Genomic DNA, 23050 nt, shown 5'->3' with positions numbered 1-23050 from the left:
AGATGGGCAGAGATCGGCCCAGCTCCCGCCGGCGGAGGATAGGCCACGCCCCTCCGCCCGGCTTCTCTCGGCGTCCGAGTCCCCGTCGGTCCTGGTCCTGTGTGCCTCAGAGCCGGGAGGATGATGGCGGCGCCGAGCTTGCTGGAAGCGGGCTACTCCCTACTGGAGAAGGCGGCTGCTGGGAGCCCGCTCTCCCTCTTGCTGGCCGCCTCCGCTTTCGCCCTCGGCTTGGGATATTTGCTGCAGCTCGGCTCCCGGCAGAAGAAGATGCCCAGCGCCGGCCAGGTGGGTCGCGGCGGGGGCGGCATTGGGTGGGCAGAACTTGGACCCGTGCCGGTAGTTTGGGGTCGCAGCAAACCTGGGCAGCGGGAGGGGAAGCGGCGGGTCCTTGCAGCAGCTGCATCCAAGCCCAGGCAGCCGCCGCCTTGGAATGGGCAGCCAAAGGAGGAACAAGGGCCCTCTGTGCTTGTGCAGAAATCCCCCTTCCTCAAGCGCCTTTGTTTTGTTTCCAGAGAAGAAATCAGAGTAAAGAAATCAGAGTAAAGATTTAATTTCTTTAATTTCTATAGATGCGTGTAGGTGAAAAGGTGGAGATTCATAGGGGCGGTGCTGTTTCCTGATTCCCATCCAAAGCGGAGCATTGAATATCTGTCATCCTTTTTTTTAGAGCCAGCCTTGCTGGTTAGCTCAGTTGGTTAGGTCGCGGTGCTGAAAACAGTTTAGTGAGAGCTGCTTTTTGCTAAACTATATAACAAAAGGCTTTCTTCTTCTTCTTCAGAATTACCCACCTTACATTTCGTCGAACGTCCCCTTTTTGGGACATGCGATTGCATTTGGGAAGAATCCTATCGAATTCTTGGAAAACGCCTATGAAAAAGTGAGTCTATAATCATTTTGCGGTATAAGTGTAAGGGCTCCAAAGTAACACAACTATTCAGAATCCTTGAGCTCAAATATTCAGCTGAATGAAATTCCAAGACTGAAGTCTCATAGGCCAGCCATGCATCCCATGCAAATATGAGAACCTTGATGCTACTTTTAAAAAATGAAAAGCTGTTTTAGAAGATTTTAGAATGCAAAAGTGCAGTTTGAGTTCTTTCTCTGTATCAGCTCCTAAATCCTCCTCCAAGTGGCTTCACCTCATCTTGTGTTGGGGTTTCTGTGGTTCATCATGGAGGTTCGAGATCTGAGTTCTTCTCATGATTGGTTATGCATTTGAGTATATTAGCCTATTGAGACTAATATTTGGTGCAGAGTGATAATAATGGTCTGCCCAAAATCTTAACTAAAATAACAGTAAGTTACCGGTAAATCAATATTCACATTAGTAGTAAATGAGTGAACAGGGATGTGGTTAACAACAACACTCTTTTCAAAACCAAAGCTACCATAGGGTAATATCCAACTAAGTCATGCTTGGGGTATTGATAGAAGGAATCTAAGTACTGGTTTCATTGGGTATGAATAACCTTGGATATTAAATGACATGAACAGATGCATATAATCTACATGTGGTTAGTATAACTTTTTCTATGGGAAGAAGAGTGGGGTAGAATTATAATTGGGTGGGCCTGGTGAATCCCTGGCCATTGTCTACTTTGTCTGGCCATTGCCCATCTGTCTACTTGAACAAGTTTAAACATTATGTGCAATTCAAGTCTAAGTGTTTACTTGGAAGTATTTACATACATACATACATACATACATACATACATACATATATTCTGCCTTCCAAGAAGCTCAAAGCACTGTGTAATCCTACTCTGATTTTATCCTCCCAACTACCTCGTGAAACAGTTACCGTATATTGTGCCTAAGGTTGCAGCCTAGACACAGTAGATGTCTAGGTAGATGCATTTTTGTTTTTGTTTTTGCTTCTTATATACAGCTATTTATGTTTTTTAAAGCAGTTACTATACATTTTATGGATTTCAGTGAAAATTCTCACTATCTTTGCTGTATGATAATAAAGTCACATTCTTGTACGCTTCTGTTCCCTGCCCCTTCATTTCCTACCTTCTCGGTTTGTCTCCACAGTACGGTCCTGTATTTAGCTTCACAATGGTGGGGAAGACGTTTACATATCTCCTGGGTAGTGATGCTGCTGCTCTGCTGTTCAACAGTAAAAATGAAGACTTGAATGCAGAAGATGTGTATTCACGGCTAACCACACCTGTCTTTGGCAAGGGAGTAGCTTATGATGTACCCAACCCAGTATGTGTTATTTCCATTTCAATTTATTTACAGTGGTACCTCTGGTTGCGAACGGGATCCGTTCCGGAGGCCCGTTCGCAACATGAAAAGAACGCAACCCGCAGCGGTGCATCAGCGCACACGCAGGTTGCGATTTGCCGCTTCTGCGCATGCACGTGACATCATTTTGCACTTCTGCCCATGCGCGAGCAGCGAAACCCGAAAGTAACCCTTTCTGATACTTCCGGGTCATCGCGGGATGTAACCTGAAAGAATGTAACATGAAGTGCACGTAACATGAGGTATGACTGTACTTTCATGATACATATGGAACACAACAAGTTGCTGCAATAACAAAACAACAGAGTTAGCTTCAATTACTGTATTGTTGCCATATTCAATCTAATACAATTAGCCAAACTAATTAAAGAAGATGAAATAGGAGATAGTACAATTTTATAGCTGAATACCCACTCCAGGACTGCTGATACACTCTATCAGGGTGCATTGTATCACTTTATAGTTTAACTAAAGCATAGGCAAACTCGACCCTCCAGATGTTTTGGGACTACAACTCCCATCATCCCTAGCTAACAGGACCAGTGGTCAGGGATAATGGGAATTGTAGTCCCAAAAATATATGGCGGGCCAAGTTTGCCTATGCCTGGTTTAACTTATGGTTCACTTCAGAAAGAAGTTATTAGCCTGAAGGCATTTTATATAAAAAAAGGTTTGGATAAAGACGGTTTTTTTGTGCATATGTAAATGCTTCACAGTCTGTCTTATTATGTCCTGAAAAATTGCCATCTTTGCAATTAGTTCTATAATGTATTATTGGCACAAGCCAGCCAAAGTGAAACTGATTCTGATGTGGGAAGAAAGTGGAGCATGTGTGCCTTACTTTCTCCTACTAAAATTAGTGGCAAACAAGACCTTACCTTTTTGCTAGTTCATGCCTAAAACATACAAGTTGAATATTTTGTAAATACAGCATTCTTTGCTTTTTAAAGGTATTTCTGGAACAGAAGAAGATGCTTAAAACCGGGCTGAACATAAGCCAGTTTAAAAGCCATATACCAATAATTGAAAAAGAAACTATGGAATATTTTAAAACTTGGGGGGAAAGTGGAGAAAAAAGTAAGTATATAGGTTGAAATGTTGTGCTTCTATTTGACCTGGGTCATTCTGGAACAAGCGTTGGTGTATCAGGTTGCAATCCATTATTTGTAACTTCTTAGGTGTATAGAATCCTATATCAATAACTTCAGGGCAAATAAAATACCCAGTTGCTATCTTATGGGCAACAAATAATGAAAGAAAAATGGCAGGAAAAATAACACTATGTGCTCAGTTCCAGACCTATTTTTGCATAAGGCTTTGGTGCTGGTATGGAAAAGGAGTTTGGAAGGTTTGCCTCCTGCTTTTCCCTATGCACGTTGCTTGAGTAAAAATTGTAGTGAATGGCTACTCATTGGCTCCATCGTGATGGATGACTGTTTTTGCTTTTTCCTCCTTGTTATAATGACCTGAGATGATTGTTTGAAGGGTATACTTTAATTTTTTTTAAAAAATATTTTATTGAAATTTGAAAAAGAATACAAAGATTAATATCAAATATCTTTTTATCAAGGCCAAAAACCGATCTAAATAAAACACAAAGAAGAAAGAAAGAAAAGGGAGTACTTTCAGAACCTATTCTAGGATTAATGTGAGCCTTGTGTGATGTTTTCATCCAATTTGAGCTATTTCATCCCTATGTAGGACTGAAAATACACATGCAACCAGTTCTGTTCAAACAACCTGATGGCACATTTCATTAAAGCATGTGGTCAGGAATGGATTTACCGGTAGCTCATGGGTCTGAAGTTTCTAGGTTGTAGGCTCTCAAGTTAGATGGGATTTTATAACCCTGTGGGATGGATAACTCTAAATCTGGCTTCAGCACATTTCGTCTGGCCCATTCCTTACAATGTATTTTTAAAAAAGAAATCTTCAGTAAATTCTGTCACACAACCTCTCCCACAGACAAAGGTAAGATACTCACAAGATAACAGGGTTACAAGGTACTTTTACGGCTGCCTTTTACTTTATTTTATTTTCCATGTAAAAACCATTTGCAGCATCTAGAAACAGTAGCTTCTGCCACACATGGCGAAAATGGACTGTGTTCATTTATTTTTGAGGTTCATTTTGATGGTAAACCTGAATTCTCCCTCTGATTTACTGAATTCCCATTAATGTACTCTTTCCCTCTATGCACAGACTTGTTTACAGCACTTTCAGAACTAATAATTTTGACAGCAAGTCACTGTTTACATGGGAAGGAGATAAGAAGCATTCTTGACGAGAAGGTAGCACAGCTCTATGCCGATTTGGATGGGGGATTTTCTCATGCAGCTTGGCTTTTGCCAGGCTGGCTGCCTTTGCCCAGCTTCAGGTACTGAGAAACGTGATGAACAGGGAATTTAGTTAATCAGATATGCATTCTATAGATTTTATCCTGCCCTCCATAAGGAGTTATGGGCTTTTTATGCAGTTCTCTTTCCTTTGTTACACCATCACAGCAACCCTGTCAATTAAATTGGTCTTAGTGATGTTGTACTTCAGGGTGGAGCAGGGATTAACATTAATTATGTTGTGCTGTAACCTGAGATACTTAACTAATGTTTCAGTAACCTGAGATACTCACTAATGTTTCAGTTCAATTCCAGTTTACGCTACTATACTTCTTGATGTTTTGTTTCTTTACTGAGTGCTGCTAAAACAGAACACTTAGTATTTAGCTTAAATATTAATTTGGTTTCACAGCATTTATTTTCGAATCTATAGCCACAACATTCTACGTATGAGTCAGTCCTGCCTAAGGACCTCTTTGCTCTTTATGTGGTGTGGGAGCTGCTTCAGTGCAGCCCCTTGCCAGCCCATGGAGGTCCGCCAAATTCCACTGTTTTCTATGCCAGTTTTGCCCTGGTTTTCAAAAGGGGAAATACCAGCATGAGAAGGGAGCAATCTCCATTTAAACCAAAACAAAGCCTCCATTACTGTTGGTGCTAGAATAGAATGTGGCTTGTTTCTCAGCATGCCAGTGTTTGTCAGGTATTGAAAGAAAGTCCCACCTTTCAGGTAGGAGTATCACATTAGCCCAGGGGTCAGCAAACTTTTTCAGCAGGGGGCCGGCCCACTGTCCCTCAGACCTTGTAGGGGGCCAGACTATATTTTGGGGGGGAAATGAACAAATTCCTATGCCCCACTAATAACCCAGAGATGCAGTTTAAATAAAAGCACACGTGTAAAAAGATGCTGATTCCCGGACCGTCCACAGGCCGGATTTAGAAGGCGATTGGGCCGGATCCGGCCCCTGGGCCTTAGTTTGCCTACCCATGCATTAGCCTCTCAGTAAGTACACTCTTGTATAGAATTGTAGGGTCAATTTAGTCTTTTAAGTTTGTGTAAATTGATACAGCCTTTTAAGGAGCAATGCAGGCAACATGCATGCGTGTTGAAATTGGAAACTGATATGTAGAATTCAAACCCTGTAGATAAATTTTTTCCCCTTCTAAACACGCTGTTACTTACATGGATTGTTTTAATTTCAGGCGCAGAGATAGAGCCCACAATAAGATAAAGTCCATTTTTTATGAAATAATTCAGAAACGACGGAAGTCTTTGGCAAGAGAGGACGATATGCTTCAAACACTGCTGGATGTTACCTACAAGTACGTGATGTAGCAAACATGTTGCTGTTAGTTCCAGGAAGGTCTTTTCAGCTCTGAGTTTCCAACAACTTTTTATTCAGGAAGATAAAATAGCAGCAGAGCAACTAGTAGCCTGACTTATGCGAAGCAGAGCAGGCTTTTTTGCAGTGCCAACCCTGCCCCTCACTGCAAATGCAGTGGAAGGGCACAGTATGAATATTTCTAATAAATTGTCCTAGCAATCCTGAAATGATTCTATGTATTTTGCTTGAATTAATTTGAATTTGTTTTAGCAGAAATGGACAACAGCAGCCACCCAGAGGATTGTGTCCATGAAATCTGTTTTTTGACTTCCTTGTTCAAGTGGCACATATGACCTGTGTTGTCTGTTTTTAAAATCTAGAGATGGCCGTTACCTATCAGATGATGAAATTGCTGGGATGCTTATTGGGCTGCTGTTGGCCGGTCAGCACACATCTTCGACTACAAGCACTTGGCTTGGCTTCTTTTTGGCTAGAGATAAATCAATCCAGGAGCGATGTTATGGGGAGCAAAAAGCAGTGTGTGGGGAAGACTTGCCTTCATTAAGCTATGACCAGGTTTGTAAGTTCTGTAATTCCTTTTAATCATTTCTGTGTGAATGCATGCAAGTTCCTTAAATGTTTAGGTGGAATTAGTTGAGAGAACAGGTTTTTAGAGGGCTTTTTAGTTCTTGGTTTTTAATTATGAGTGAAGTTAAATCCCCTAAATTGGGGGGGGGGGGGCAAATTGGGGGGCTTTGCTATTTGGCGAAGCCATGTCCACCTTCCCTGCATGTAATATATGATGCCAGGTGTGGGGCAGGTAAAGGTGAGTCATGGCTGAAAGGGAGCTTGCAGGCAAGACTGATTGGCAATGTCTGCAAAGCCATTTACAAAAGTGCTATTTTCCACAGTTCTTTGAATGGAGTTTCTGAACATCTGACAATCAGCTGCTTCTCAGATCTTCAGGAACCTCCTTGAAAGCCTTGTGTAAAGTAGCAGGCAGAAGAGGTCACTTGCCATCGGTCAGAATAAGGATGAGTGAAGATAATTATCTGGCCCGCTGGGCTAGAGAGGTTCCTACCCTTGCCCTAGCTCAGTCAGTAAAAGCATGTGACTCTTAATCTTAGGGTCATGGGTTCAAGTTCTACTTCGGGCAAGAAGATTCCTGCATTGCAGGGGATTGGATGGGAAGGTCCCTTCCAACAATTCTATGATTCTAGGTGTAATGAGAGTTAGTTTGGACCAGAGTTAAGATTGAGCAGTATTATGGATGCTAATGTAAAATTACACGCCAACACGTAGTTTCTTTTTCTCCAATTACATAGAGGAAAATGTGTTTTAAATTGCTTTAGTTCTGCTGGAAGATAATGATCTGCTGTTTAGCTTCATGCTAAATTATGTTTCTTTCGCTAAAGGACATTATCCGTATAGATATGCACAAAACCGACAAGGTTTGTTTTTACTCATTTGTAGCTCAAAGATATGACTTTCCTGGAACTTTGCTTGAAAGAAACATTAAGACTTCGACCTCCTATAATGACTATGATGAGGATGGCTAAAACTCCCCAAGTAAGAATCTTTGTTTGTTTCAGCGATATGTTAAAGCAGAAATAATACTTGATGAGGTGGTAAGTGGAATGTGTGGTGGGGCAGAGCCACCTTCCTGCCATTGCTGCTTCTTCTTCACTCCTGCTGGTGAACTGTGACTCTGACCTCACCCCTTCTAACTAGGTAGCAGTGATGTCAAGGTGCCACTACTGACCAGAAGGGTACGCTCCAAAAGCAATATGAAGTTGCAAACATTACTTTTATTGACAAATAACAGTACAAAAGGTGGAATAGTTCTAACCTCTTGATTTCTCCCCTTCTAAATGATGCCATCAGTTAAAGTAACCGGGCAGACACAGTTATGTTTGAGGTTGTTGTAGTACCTAAAACTTAATACATGGGCAAAGTAGTCCTTGGAGACAGGGTTGAAGAAGAAGGGAGTTTGTGGCAGATGAGTTAATGCTTACTTCCAAAGCCCTGCTGTGTTTATACTGGCCAGGGTGGAAGGTTGGGGTGGAAATAATCTCCCTCCCAAACTACATCAGCTTGAGGGTGGGAGTAGGGTTGTGGCTGGTTTGAAGATTTCTAAGTAAAAGAGGAACTAAGGGTTTCCACAACATGCCCCCTTTCCATTCAATACCATCCTTGGAGCACTAACAGCAGAGGAGTGGCTATGGTGGAGCTTTTAACTCCCACAAGGAAGGCTCTAGTGCTGGACCTCCCTTTCTGACTGCAGAGAAGAAACCCTGTGCTATCCTATAGCCTCTCTGCTGCTCTTCCAGGAGTTCAGGACTGCTGCTTGCCTTAAATTATTTCCAGCAGTTGGCCGATTACTGATGTGCTAAGCAATATCTTAAGGACATTTCAGCATCTTTGTTAACTACCCTGGTATAAAGTAACAGCTCTGCATTTAGGCCCCAACATACTTGCGTTGGTTTTTGGTTAAGTAATAAAATATACTAGGTATACAAAAAGAGAATTCCCTGGATGCCAAGATTCAGGTTCGGGATAAGTACTCTTTGGTGAAAGAACCCCAGCAGAGATTTAAGACCACAAAACACGCAGCAAAGTGCTGTTGGGTCTTTAAAATATTCCATTCTAAGTTGCTTCCAAAGTTCCCCACTTCACTTAACACAGAAAAAGACTAGACGTTTGGTAAATAAAAAATGGTTTACTAATAAACTCTTCAATAGACAGATTCATCTGCTTTTCCATACAGTAGTCAGAATAGGGGGTAGTAAAACTTAGGTTCTAAAGTAGTGTTTCTAAATTATTTGGTATAGACACACCAAGGCGGCTGGCTTAAGCCATGTGGTCTGAGCTTGGAGCATCTAGCTTAGACTCCCTTATTGGTAGAGTTCACATGCTGGAATGGAAAGAACAAAGGCTTGATCCCTTCCTCCCAAGGTGAGAGGGGGAGTGACCTAGCTAAGCCAAACAGGACAGCTTAAGCTATGGTCTTAACCCCAATGCATTAATTAGACTTAAGCATATTGGTTATAGGAGGCTGGATGTCCCACAACTTGAGCAAACATAGAGAATTGCCTTAGCTGGGATAGTGATAATACATTTCTGTTGATGATATGAGTGGTACATGAATAGTATTAGTAAATCAACTATCCAAACTTTTGATGGGTTGGATTTGAATGTACACTTGATAAAAGTGTTTTCTTGCTTTTAGACAGTTGCTGGGTATACAATTCCACCTGGTCATCAAGTTTGTGTATCTCCCACTGTCAATCAGAGACTTAAGGATTGTTGGACAGAAAATGTAGATTTCAAACCAGAGCGTTATCTCCAAGATAACCCCGCAGCTAAAGAGAAGTTTGCGTATGTGCCGTTTGGTGCTGGTAAGTTGGATGTAGTAGATGTTCTGTAAATAAGGGATACAGTCATTGCCACCTTCAGTCATTTAAAAACAAGCAAGCAAAAGACTTTAATTAAAAAAATTAATTTGCGGCATGGACACCTCTGTCGGTCCTCATGTTTTGAAAAGTAGAGTATCAGTGTCTCTAGCTAATCTCTTGAAAATGCAGGCACTTGGCTAATAAACAGTAACTGAGGATCCAACAGGTTAAAGGCCTATCCCACAGCAACCCGTTTTTGTCCCCATGAAGCAGACCTTGTTACACCCGCATGGGTGGGTTTTGTTTGCAGGCATCCAGTTTTGTGGCATCCTGTGGCCCTTCAGCCCCCCCCCCAGGAATTTAGGATTGCTCCCTTATACAGATCTAATTTCTTGGTGGTACAATAATGTTTGCAAATGTAAAATAAAGACACTTTTAATTTTCTTTTAGGTCGTCATCGTTGTATTGGAGAGAACTTTGCTTATATTCAAATTAAGACAATTTGGTCAACGCTTCTGCGTTTGTATGAATTTGATTTGGTGGACGGTTACTTCCCTACCATAAATTATACAACTATGATCCATACACCCACTAACCCTATCATTAGATACAAAAGGAGATCAAACAGCACTACATAGCTTCTTGCAGCTGAACTGAAGGGACATTTCTGTACAAGTTATGTGAAGACAGTTAAAAGAAGTGGCTGTTCCTAGCCTATAGTATTGTGAAGAAGTGTGGAAAGTTTGTGCTATTGGGAGTACTAAGTGGGGGGTGGGGATGTTTGCTTTTTATGTTCCTATCATTTCTTACCCTGTACTTCTGATTCTGTAATGTGAATGTGTTCTAATATATGTGCCTTTTAAAAGAAAACTATTAATCTTTGGTAGGTTTAGAAATACAAACCACAGGTTTTTAAAATGTAAATGGATTAATGAGAATGTATTTTGGTTTCTTTAAAATGTTGGGATAAAAAAATAAGATCCTGCTTCATTGACTCCAGTAGTTTCACTCTAAACTTGTAAAAAAACCTCGTCTAGTGGAATGCTGATTAAGCCAAAGATGACTAATCATGAGAGCTGTAGATCATAGATGTTACTATTTTCCAGAGGTGACTTTCTGCCTGTGGCAAAGTTCCACTTGCAAAGCACTGGATGCAACCCTTTGTTTTTAAATTGGGCAATGCCAAAATGACACCTTTAATGTAATTTACAGTTAGGCAATTGGGTTGAGATTAATACTTTAGATCTTTATCATATGTTACTAGCGCAGAACATTTTTACTTACACGGTGTCTTATCTTGGTGTGCAAGCAGTTTTGGAAGAAAGCAGAAGGCTCTCATGGGTGTAGTGCCCTCAGTATGGACTGGGAGTAGAATAGAGGAACAACCAGGTGACTTGTTCACACCTGAGAATCAGACATTCTCCCCCTTCCCCACAAATGCACAAGCAACTCCCCATATTCTATTTGTGCGTGATCGTGCACACACAAGCTGGGCGGGCAGCTGATGCGTAGGGAAGACGCTTCCCCTCCGACTCACGAGGAGACCACTGGGGCAGGTCTCCTGAGCAAGGACGACTCTCCAGGGTGTTTTCCATTTTGCACATTTTCATGTATGCATGTGGGGGCCCGGAACATAACCCCCGTGTAAATGGGGAACCACCTGTAACAATAAAAATGTTGTAGCGCCTTAAAAACAGTATTCTTGTAGCTAGTCAGAAGAATGGTTTTTTTTCCAGCAGACATAAAGTTTCAAAATAAATTTTGAACACAAGTCACATTTAAAAGGATGAAATCATCTTTATTTCAGTACTTTGACAAAATACCCATAAAATTCAAAACTTCTACCTTTACAAAAATAGGTCTCTACGGGTGATATTTTTTCTCTGCAGTGCCAGTAGCAAATAGGATAAAATCATGAAAAGTCCTTCACTTATAGCCTTATCAGAAACTGTTGTGCACACTTGGGAGCTACACACTCGGCAATCTCAAGACATAAACATTTCAACCTCTCAAACCGCCTGATAAATACACTTTAAATAATTTAATTGTTTAAATTAGCATTCCACAAATATACATGAAATTTAATGATCGGTTTCAAATGTCCACAAAAAGTGCCTATATACATAAGTTCCAGTCTTGGTGAAGATGCCAGCATGGTGAACTGCATACAATCATTGAGCTGTGTTCATGTTGGTCCCACAATATACACATACGAAAAGCACAGCAGCAGCAGCAGCAGAGTTGCAAAAGGCATTTCATCTGATATCACTACCAGCGGTGAAAAAGGTCACAAGGATTATCTTCTGATACCAGAATGCAGTTGAGTGTATGAAGCAGGTGCTGTGGGCCAAAATGAAACACATTAGTGGGTGGTGGTGGTGCGGCTTTGACACTAACAGACTTCCTGAAATTAGCACAACGATCGGTGTGAACAGCAGTTGTTTACAGAAATACAAACTGGAGTGCAATAATTTCAAAAGAGCAACGTTTACCTGACTGTACACTGCCAAGCCGCCTCTGCAGAGCCTCCAGGCGGTTGATATAATCTGTTAAAGCCCTGTCAGGATCATAATTCTGCAGCTGAGAACATGCGAGGGAGACTGGGCTTAAATCGGTGTGGATGCCCTGGTACCTTAGAATGGAGAGAGAAGCAACAAAAGAGGTCAGCTGGTGTTGTAAAGTGCCTTCAGGTTGTAGAATGCGACAAATACTGCAAAATAAGCAAAACCCTGTTCATGATTACTGAATCATACAAAGATACGATACAGAAACTACGCCAAACAAGTGCAACGGGTATGTCAATATACAATCCTCAGGCATTTATGCTGATCCTTCTGTAAAAGCCATAATAACTTCCCTGCTGGCTGTGAAGCACCAGGCACTCTGACGATGCTATATAAAATAACAAGAGTACAAGAGGGCAGCTCCCTCCCCAAGCAGCTTCCAATCTAAATTCTGACACGGAGTATTGGGTTGATCAGATCAAAGGTCCAACTAGCCAGTCATCCTGTTTCCAACTGTAGCCAATTACAAGCCACTGGGAAGTCCATAAGCAGGACGCAAAGGTCAATTCTGCCTTCCCGCATCTGGTACTGAAAATGTGCACAGACTTTAATGGGGTGTGTAGATTCCATTTATGAATTTGTCTGATCCCTTTTAAAAGCTATGGAAGTCACTGGCCCTTGCCACAGTAGTATGTGGTAGGTAAATCCATTCATTGATTATGTGGTGCAAGAGAGCATATGTTCAATTGCTCCGATTCTACTACCAATACATTTTGTTGGTTGAAACCCCCCCACCCAGTTCTAGTGTTTGAGAAAGGGACATGCATTTTTGGCATTTTCTCTCCTTGTAAGCCAGTATTCATCCTTATATCCTTATATATGCATGACAGCCCGAGGAATGGCTTCCTTGGTCAAGTCAGGATCCAGCATTCCGTTTCCAGCAAAGTTCACAAAACATGGCATAAAGATGACAGCCTCTCTTAGCTTGCTTTGTACCCAGTACCTCTGAAAATAGAAGCTACATGCTAATTTGCTTCAGCAACCCATCACAGACATGCAAGTAAAGAACAAACACTGATATTTACCTATGCTGATAGCTTAGAGGAGATCTAAGTGATTCCAGCTCTGATCTAGATCTGTAAGATGAATGCCTATGTTCTCCAAAGAGCTCCAGACCACCAGGGAAGGAATCCGGTCGCAGGTCATTACCTATGTAAACAAACAAATTAACTTTCTGCTAAAGAGAAGCAGCAAATTAAAGACTCCCATTTCTGCACACCAGCAGCATTTAATGAACTTGTTTCTTGTAGCTTATGGGTGAAAATCATTGAAGCGGGTGGCCTTGTTTACAAATCATGCTGTCACCGTTCCAGCCTATGCTGCAGCCATGAGGGCTTAGAAGTATCACCTTAAACCCGCAAAGCTTTGTTTAATTTACAACCCAGAAGCTGAGCCTTTCCAAAGAGGTCAAAGTATAATTTCTGGGCTTTGCTTGCTGAGCATTCAAATATTGTGTTCAAAACTCTCTTCTCAAATCAACACTATAGACACTCTTCTCTCTCTCCAAAAGATGGTCATGGTAACACTGGTGTGGTCACTTTAAGATCACCTGAGAACCACCAACAAATGATTTCAAGAAAGCTATCCTTATATATGCATGACAGACATACACACACACCCTCTTCTCTGAATTGGTTTTTGAGGGACATTTCCCCCAATTATTGGGGAAAAATTATCTCATTGCTAACCTTAAAAATGAAACACTGGTCTCTAGGACTGCCAGGCCTTAAAAGGGAATCTGTCAAAAAAAAATTTACCTGTGTTCTGGCTAAAACCATCTCTGTTGATGCCTGTTAAACTATAACCAGTTACTCGGTGCCATCGACGAACTAGAAACTTCATTCTGCAATTTGAAAATGAACAAAGAAAGACTTGTCTAAACAGTTCTGATGCAAACAACAGGATTAGAATTCTCCATAGACACATGAAACAGTCTACATAGCCAATCTCTAAATCAGCTAATGCAACTTGCTGGGCAGAGCAAACCAATGGCAGTGGGAAAGAAGTGCCAAATCTGGAGGGCTGTCAATCTCAGGCCACCCAGTGTCAAAGGGAGGGGGCTGTGCTTTCACTTATCAGGAGAGCTGAGGATTCAAAGCCGCCTCTTGGCCTGTCTCCCTGATCAGCTTTGGAGAAGAGACAGCCACAAAGGTTCCTGCATGAAGAGGCCTCCAGGAATTGAGTTCTTTCTCTGCTTTCAGAGAAAGATCATAGGTCCCTCGGGATGAACTTCTAGGGACCACAGCACTGCACCTCAACACTGTTTTTCTAATACATTTTTAAAATAATGTAGGCTTGTTTTTTGTGAATATAAACATAGATAAACTAAATAATAAGTTGTACAATTAGTGACATTCAGGAGAGAAAAATGAATCATGTTTCCTTAGGTACTGCAAGTAGAACACATGCCAGAGAATCTCTTGATTTGTTTTCTGTCCGTAATGCGTAACTTTGGAGTGACACAGGGGCTCAGATTTAAATTGAGTGGACACCTACTTTCATCATTTTATTTCTTTACACATGCAGGTCATGTATTTGGTTCACTTTATACAAAACAAGTGTCCTGTATCATACCTTGAAATTGCGATTAATACTCTAACTGCTGAGCGGAACCGAGTGAAACTCTTTGAACGGCGGGTGATCACCTCTAGGTCTGTGTAGGAAGGCTGCCCACCCATTCTGGCAAGGAGGGATAAGGTGGCGTCTTCACACTCCTGAAACCCGCCCAATAAGAGCAGCAAATATTTCTTCTGGTATATGAGAGCCTTCCGAAAGCTCTCTGCTCTCAGATATCTGCCATAAATTCTCTAGAAAGGAAAGGAAATAAAAAAATGTATTAAGAAATAGCACTCTCTGTCATGTCTGATGTCCGAATGGAGGTCATTCTTTCCACCTATCCTAGGCCAGGAATGGGGAATTTTGTTGGACTACAACTCTCACCAGCCCCAGCCAGTATGGCCAATGGTTGGAGATGATAGGGCCACAGCTTCCCCAGCCCTGTCCACTACCCATGCAGCTCCTGAAGTTCGTATTGCAGTTTGAGGAGCTGCAACTTCAACCTTAACTGGCAAAGCGAAAAGGCTCCACTTGAATGCAGGATCTTGTTCCTCTGAACTTCAACCAAGTGCAGAATGGCCTTTTCCTTTCATTTATCCGAAGGAAAAATCAGAAGAAAAACAAAAGAAAGGAAAGGAAAGGAAAGGAAAGGAAAGGAAAAAGAATTTGGATTTGATATCCCGCTTTATCACTACCCTAAGGAGTCTCAAAGCAGCTAACATTCTCTTTTCCCTTCCTCCCCCACAACAAACACTCTGTGAGGTGAGTGGGGCTGAGAGACTTCAAAGAAGTGTGACTGGCCCAAGGTCACCCAGCAGCTGCATGTGGAGGAGCGGGGAAGCGAACCCAGTTCACCAGATTACGAGTCTACCGCTCTTGCAGACTAGGATGTGACAGGCCAGGGCTCAAATCTCCACAGCCTTGAATCGAGTTTGGGCCAGTCACAGTCTGTCAGCCTAAGCTACCACACAGAGTTGTTACAAGGATAAAATGGCGAGTGAGAGAATGATGAAGGCCACCTTGAGCTTCTTGGAGAAAAGGTGGGATATAAATGCAATAATAAGCATTTTGCCTCAGATTAATGCAAGAAGAAAAAATCAAGTAATATTCTTAACAATAGAACAAAATGTCCAAACAGCAGGCGATGAAAGGCCTCTTACCTTTAAAGCAGCATTTTCTGAATCTGACCCCAGTTCTCTCAGAAAAGCCTCATTCCTTAATTCTGCCCTCAGTTTGGCCAGCTCTGCTTCGGCCTGCTTCAGGGACTGTTGCAGAATCAATTTCTCTTTGTTCCAGAGCTCTCTTTCAGAAGCAAGGAGAGTATCGACACTTCCTCCATTGTTCAGCGACAGTCTGAAAGTCTTGTGAAATTTCAGAAGAAATGCAGAATTAAGTCCACCGCTACCAAGAAGGCAAACACCAATTTCAGGGAGGCATCTTCCTCAGGTCTAGGAGGGGAGTAAAAGTTTAAATCTCCCCTCCAGCAAACGACAGTAGCTCGGTGGTACAGCATCTTCCTTTGTGTGCAAAAAAAGTCTGAAGCTCAATCCCCCAGCATCTCCAGGTAGGGCAGGGAAAGAACCCTGCCTGAAATCCTGAAGGTATTGCCAGTAGGTATAGACAAAACTCATGAGCTATACAGACCAACTGTCTGACTCTGTATAGGGCAAGCTTCCTAAACCTGCTAGGATCCTAAACATTGTTTACCAGCCAGCTAATGAGTGCAGAGAGAACGCAAGAGAGCTCCTCAGCTGGTCGGTCATTTGGTGCCCATGGAAACACAGCCAAGCAAGAGGCGGGTGGGGGAGAGAAAGCAGCCATTGATCTGGTTCATTTCCTGGACCTTGTTGCCCGAGACAAGGCAGAAGGGCTTCAAATCCTATAGGGGACTCTTAATGATACAGTCTGAGAAAGATAGGAGCATGGCCAGCTGCTAGACAGCAGAATATAGGAGACACAGGAGAAGTGGGAGAAGGTAAGGGCAGGGATGGTGAAGTTATTTAGTCCCAGCCATTGAGGGAACAAAGCTGGGTGTTATGCCCAGAGGTGAGCTGGCAACGGAAAGGAGTGACCTAGAGGAAGAGCCAACAGGCATCCCTGTGATGAGATGGGTCTTGATTCCAGTAGGGCAGGGTTTCCCATACTTGGGTCTCCATCTGTTGTTGGACTACAACTCCCATCATTCCTAGCTAGCAGGTCAGGGATGATGGGAACTGTAGTCCAAAAACAGCTGGAGACCCAAATTTGGGAAAACATGCGTTTAAAAATGTGCAAGTTAACTGCAATGCACTCAGCTTAAGAGATGTATGACTCAGTCCATCTGGAGGAGTACTTAAGGTGAACTGAAGGATTATTTATATTCAAATTAGGTAGAAACATACCGAGTCTCCACACGCGCCTCTCTGCTGGTATCGTCTAAGCTCCTCCTCCAGTTTCATGACTGCATTTCTCAGATTGTTCTTCTCCTCGCTCAGTCTGCTAACAAACCCAGTCAATTCAGCATTCTGTTTTAGTAATCTTTCAGTCAATGAAGCAGAGGGTGGCAAGTCTGAACTTATCTAGATAGAAAAACAAGTAGTTTTCGAGTAGATCAGTTTGGCTCCCAAGAATTTTTTTTTAAATTATACAAGATCAGGAAAAGACTACTCACAATTGTTCTTTAAATCAGCTTTGGAAAAACTTGCATGAAACAATGTAACAAAATAAAACAAATTAATATACCTATTTTATTATTTTGCTAAATTTTGATCTCTTGGGAGCCACCTTGACCTCCCTGTATGGAGTCAGAAAGGCAGGAATAAATATTTTTAATAAATTAATAATAATTTTTAATGGATAGAGTCCCATACTAGGGTAAACTGAGTTTCAGCAGAATTCAACAGGACCTATGTCCACAGAACGATGTGTACAGAATTCACAGAAAATGTAGCATGTTTTGAATACACACGTTAATTTATCAGGCATACATACTTATGACATTTTGTATCAGAAATGTCTTGAATAAGTGCTAATTTCTCTCACCTCTGCTTCCAGGTTGGGCAAGCCAGACAGCATTTGTAACTGCAAGATAACTTCTTCAATGTTATTTTGTATTCCAACAAAGCCATCATCATCTGCTTTTTCAAAAGGTAATCTGGAATAAATAAAAACAACTGTTATTTAGGTAGAGTAACAGTATGCATATAGGTATAAATGTAGCATAATGCAAGAACTGGTACCTAGTTTTCATTTCTGTAGTCTAGCTTTCAGAATTCTTTAACATAAAATTAATACAAAATAATTGCAAATCTAAACTGTGGCTAAACGCTATGGCATCTTCATGGTCTACATCACTGTCCTGAAGATTAAAACTTTTATTCAAGAATTTATGCCATTTTCTCCTGGAAAGCTGTTCTTTAACTTATACCAGGGGTGTCCAAACTTTATTCAAAGAGGGCCAGATTTGATGAAGTGAACAAGTGTGAGAGCCAACCACAGTTGTTGAGCTTTTTTAAGGGTTTTACCCCAGGAGATTGCCACAGGGACCGGATTAAACCGACCAGTGGGCTGGATTAGGCCTCCAAAACGGACTTTGGACATGCCTGACTTATTTCATATATAAAAAAAGGATAAAGGACCCCTGGACAGTTAAGTCCAGTCAATGACGACAATGAGGTTGCAGCACTCATCTTGCTTTCAGGCCAAGGGAGCTGGTGTTTGTCCACAGGCAGATTTCTGGGTCATGTGGCCAGCATGACTAAACCGTTTCTGGAACAACGGAACATCGTGACAGAAACTAGAGCGCACGGAAACACTGTTTACCTTCCTGCCACAGCAGTACCTATTTATCTACTTGTACTAGCATGCTTTCGAACTGCGAGGTTGGCAGGAGCTGGGAGAGAGCAACAGGAGCTCACTCCACTGTGGGGATCCGAACTGCCAACCTTCCAATCAGCAAGCCCAAGAGGCTCAGTGGTTTAGACCACAGCGCCACCTGTGTCCCATTCCTGGTTTTGATCCCCATCATCTCTAGTTAAAGCATATGGGGCAGCAACACAGGATATGATTTCTGCATGAGATCCAGAGAGTCATTGCCTGCCATGGTAAACCTCCCTGGGCTACACGGACCCATAATGGTCTGCTTCTGCACAAACCGCTTCAACTCAGGCAGTTTATTTGGGACATCATGAAAGGGAAGAAAACTGTTACTTTTAAAGTTATTACCCCTGGAATTTAGCGGCACAAGTCCGTTTGACTTCCAAAAACGTTCAAAAACCAAGGTGCGGCTTCTGATTGGCTGCAGGAGCTTCCTGCACTCAACCGGAAGTTGCGGGAGCCACTCGGACATCAGGGTTCCAAAGAATGTTCGCAAACCGGAACACTCACTTTCAGGTTTGTGGCGTTCGGGAGCCAAAACGTTTGACTCGCAAGGCATTTGTGAACCAAAGCATGACTGTATTTAGCTAAGTTGCACTCAAAGGAGATCTATTGAAACTAATGGACCCAACTTAGTCATGTTTATTTATTTCAGTGGGACTCCTGTGAATAAAATGTACGACTCTGTGCATCTTGGAATGGGCTGCTCCACCTCAGTCAACAAAATATTTTACCTCCTCGTATTTAAGCAGGCGATTCATACATTTTGGCATTGGTAGGTAGCCAAAGTTTACATTCAGAATGACCTAACCCCAAAAGGATAGCACTTTTCTGATGTCAATCACAAAAGCACGTTATCTCCTTCTGAAACAAAGGGAGGATCTTTGTCGCAAAGTGAACACAGTCAATTAAATTCCACAACCCCCAAAGTGTGGCACGCTGCTAATATAAAAGAGCCGACCACCTTAACAATAAAAGGGTAAGCTGAGTCATTGGTTTCTGAACATCCAGTTATTGTCAGTAGTAAGAAATCACTCTAACCTTTGGGCAGCTTTGTTAGCCAGATGTTTCAATGTGGAAGACACACTTATAAGCTTCTGTCCAATCATCTGCAGATCTTGAGATTCCTTGGTAGCATCTCCTATGCCAACTAGGGCAGAATAGGACAATTCTTTTGTTTCAACTCCTCCAATTTTCTGCTGGAAAACCCACTTTCTGGTTCGCTCATTAGATGTATCCCTAGTAGTCTGTACATGCAAGTGTGGGGGGAGAGATTGAATTTCCTTATTTAGTACAAAATCCTATTATTGAATTAAATGAAAGGACTGATAGGACTATCTTAGACATGTAACATTAAAATATACCAATTTGCATAATTACAAAGAACAAATGGTGATTTCATTTAAATAAAGGCTGCATAAAAAAAAACCAACCCAACTATTAGTAGCTTCAAGCTGCATTCTTCATGACGCAAGGCTATTTAGAAAATAATTTTCAAATAGGTATACAACATGTACAAGGACATTAGCTACATAACAATATATGAAATATCCTTGACCACTGTATAACTGGCTTAGATGAAGTTAAGCACCTCACAAACTTTTAGGTGCTGTTTTTAAAAACGATCCTACTTATTTTTGAGCTATTGTTATCTGTAACTGTTGCTGGCTTTTATTGGTCTTTTCTTTTCCCCTTTTTAGTAGATTTAAACTTCTTGTAAGCTGCCCTGAGCACAGTGGAAGGGCAGAGCATGAATTATCTTAATGAAATTTATTAGCATTCGCCATAGCAATTTTTGACAAATGCTAGGAGAGCTTAATGAAATACCTAAAATTTTGCTTTCATTGTCCTTCATTCCCCCCAATGAAAAGCAATTTTGATTCATGCAGTTAAGACTCAATGATCTAGAAATTACCAATTTTATCGGGCAATTAAAATCACTTGCAATTTTGAACTTTATGTTCTAAAAGCTACCATACCTCATTTAGATTCTGACATACTGCTTTTTCCACTTTTACTCCCGGCTCTTCTCTCTGTTCTCTTTGCTGCAATTCTTGGATTGTTTCTTGCAATTTCTTTTCCTCACATTGCAGCTGATGAACCTGTTGTCTCTTCTCCCCAAGCTGCCACTGAAGATCTTCTACCTTGGATTCCAATTCGTGTACTTTTTTCTGTGCCAGGATGTTAGCATCTTGCTCAGTCTGTAGAGCTTTTCTTTGCACCTGCCTCTCCTTTTCCATCTGTTGTTTCAATTGCACAACTTCCAATTTATATTTCTCAGTTTCGCTAACCAGGGCAACTATACAGTCATGCTTTTCGTCCAGTTGTTTTTGCAGATCCTGGAGTAATTCTTCAGCTGGTGTAAGAGTTCCATCCTGACTTTTCTGGTCAGCTGCCTGAAGCTGGGCACAAAACTCTTTCTCCCTTTCTAGGGCACTGTTTATCTCAAGAACCCTGAATCTCTCAGATTCCAGAAGTACCTGAAGCTCAGAGTTACAGCTGCGCTCCTGGGACAACTGGGCTGCATTCAACGTTTCTTGGGACTGGATCTTCTTTTGCAAATCAGTTGACAGCTCTCTCTCCAGCTCCAAAAGATTACTCAGTTCCGCAACTTTTTGTTTCTCATTTTCAAGGGAATATTTCAAATCCTTCCAAAAGGAAAAAAGAAAATCATACACAACTGTCTGAATGAATCTGAAAATACAACTTGAATGTTGACACTACTGGGGCTGAAGAAGATCTTACTAGATGTGATTCTAATTCAGGGCTTAACCTAATGCTGGAGTCTCTTCATTAAATATCCCCCCGACTCCAATAAAAAGGATTAAGGTACATATTACAGATGCAGACCTGCAAATATCTCAGCTTAAAAGTCTTGTTAAAAGAAGAAAGTCCTCTGCTGTCTTTTTGGTGCCTACTGAGAATGTGCTGAAATGTAAATTTATTTCTGACAACTTGAAGGGATTCAGACTCCCACCTGCTGGCATATCAAAAAACCTCAGGCATCATTTGGCAGCCAAGTAGATTTAAACTTGGTAAAAAGGAAGAGGTGGAGGAATAGTTCACATACTTATTAGAAGTATACGGTCCATCATGGGAGAGACTAGCATGCTGGAACACATTCCTTGTATGCACAAGGTCAAGGGCTTACTTCCAGGCATCACCAGTTAAATGGCTCAGATATAGCAATATAAAAGACCACTGCCTGACACTCTAAAGAGCTACTGCTAGTTAGAGTGGACAATACTGAATTAGATGGACAAATAAAAAGTCCGACTTTGCGTAAGACTGCTTCTCATGTCCCTAAAAGGATGAACATATGGCTTCAGGTACTGAAACACACAAGGCCACACACTGTCAGTCAGTGCAACGCTTCTACTTCCACACCTTGCTTGCTGCATCATTATTTAGTTAGATAAAATCTATAGCTCTGTATAACTACATTCCGCACGCTCAGAATGTTTTAAGGGTCAAGAACTGTTACCTCAAGCTCTTCTTTTCCTCTTTCTTCACTGCGTTCTATTTTAGCCCTTTCTTTCTCCAACGCCCATTGAAGCTCTCTTGATTTCTTCTGTTCACTTGCCATGGTGTCCTTGAGCAAATCTAATTCAGCTGCTTTCCCCTTAAGTTCGTTTCTGACAAAAGTCAAGACAAGGTTGCCTTTATAAACCTTTTTCAAGAAAGTAACTAGAACAGGATAAATTATTCACACGTGTGTGGACACTAAGTGTGAAACTACATGTTAAAAGGGAAACATTAGGTTGTCAATTTCATCTTTGCCTCCTAATAGTAATGGGGGGTGGACATTTGTTTAGGATGTACTGAATCCTTCCTTGTCCACTAATTCGACATCATCCCAACCCTTGGTGTTTGTGGAGTTAACATGTTGTTCCTTGTAGAATATTTTTTCTTAAGCGTCAGCAAAACGAGGCAAGTCAATCTAAGGGATTATCCACCCTTACCTTTTGCCCCTCTTTCCAGGGTTTTTTGTGCCACAGATGTTTCCCCATGTAAACCCGCTCTTTAGTGGTCAATCATAGCAAGCGTTAATTCAGGTATCTGTGGATTGCTATTTTCTCTGATTGACCTTTAAAGAGTAGGTTTTCGCAGGCAAAGCTCTGGAGTGAAAAAAAGAAAAGAAAAGAAAAAAAGGATGCTAAAACATGGAGCTTTAAAGCACAGACTGTGCCTGGAAAGAGTAGAAAAAGCTCAGTGTGAATAAGCCCTGATTTAAGTAATTAAACAGATTAAATAACCAACCTCATACCACATTAGCTATTATAGCTATTACAGTTAGAGGTCATTGGTTTTTTCTATAATTAAAAACCAGAGAAGTCAAACTGACTTTGTATAAAAACTTATGGATATATAATTTATATTGACATTAAACTTCAGATTTATTATAGGACCCAGCCAATGAGAATCTCACCTGATGGCTTCCAGATCTCTTAAGTGCTTATGCTGGGCTTTCAGTGTAGTTTCCAGTTCCAGTTTAGTCTGTCCAAGTTCATTCTTCAGTTCTGCAACCATCACCCTCTCAGAATTCAGCTGCTCCTGAACCTCAGCTGCTTTGTCCTTTATATTACTAAGCTCCATTTGCACTTCCATGTTGTACCCCAACAATTCTAGAGAATATACAGTCAAACAATAAGTAACTGACTATACACACTAATCCTTTATGATCGGAAAAAACGCCCTGAGCAAATGGCTGTAGCAAGTCCAATATACCATTTATAAAACACGTTTCAACAAATGGTAGCAAAGAAACA

The 23050-nt window shown here is 41.4% G+C and overlaps 2 protein-coding genes across 15 annotated transcripts in view; one reads left to right on the top strand and one right to left on the bottom strand.

The window, feature by feature from the left end:
- Positions 1-39: 39 nt before the first annotated feature.
- Positions 40-10291, top strand: CYP51A1 (cytochrome P450 family 51 subfamily A member 1). The gene is made up of 10 exons (XM_028750230.2): positions 40-285; positions 779-877; positions 2038-2214; positions 3204-3330; positions 4456-4630; positions 5790-5909; positions 6292-6487; positions 7385-7480; positions 9141-9309; positions 9757-10291. Exons 1-10 carry the CDS (start codon positions 121-123, stop codon positions 9942-9944), a joined length of 1512 nt encoding a protein of 503 aa, XP_028606063.2. The 5' UTR covers positions 40-120; the 3' UTR covers positions 9945-10291.
- A 787-nt stretch (positions 10292-11078) lies between these two features.
- The window catches only part of AKAP9 (A-kinase anchoring protein 9), a 100799-nt gene continuing 88827 nt past the window's right edge, over positions 11079-23050 (bottom strand). For all 14 annotated transcript variants that reach the window (XM_077936929.1, XM_028750228.2, XM_077936928.1 and 11 more), the window contains 12 exons: positions 22711-22906; positions 21766-21916; positions 20261-20929; positions 19323-19528; positions 17448-17559; positions 16808-16984; positions 15587-15787; positions 14445-14677; positions 13628-13713; positions 12896-13019; positions 11799-11938; positions 11079-11646 (listed from right to left, as the gene is read on the bottom strand). In XM_077936929.1, coding sequence (XP_077793055.1) covers positions 11603-11646; positions 11799-11938; positions 12896-13019; positions 13628-13713; positions 14445-14677; positions 15587-15787; positions 16808-16984; positions 17448-17559; positions 19323-19528; positions 20261-20929; positions 21766-21916; positions 22711-22906 — 2339 coding nt within the window. In that variant the 3' untranslated portion in view covers positions 11079-11602. The remainder of the gene's footprint in view (positions 11647-11798; positions 11939-12895; positions 13020-13627; positions 13714-14444; positions 14678-15586; positions 15788-16807; positions 16985-17447; positions 17560-19322; positions 19529-20260; positions 20930-21765; positions 21917-22710; positions 22907-23050) is intronic.

Source organism: Podarcis muralis, chromosome 12 (genome assembly GCF_964188315.1).
Source record: "Podarcis muralis chromosome 12, rPodMur119.hap1.1, whole genome shotgun sequence".
Lineage (NCBI taxonomy): Eukaryota > Metazoa > Chordata > Lepidosauria > Squamata > Lacertidae > Podarcis > Podarcis muralis.
The sequence above is the reverse complement of the archived record's forward strand: the minus strand, read 5'-3'. Positions and strand labels throughout refer to the sequence as shown.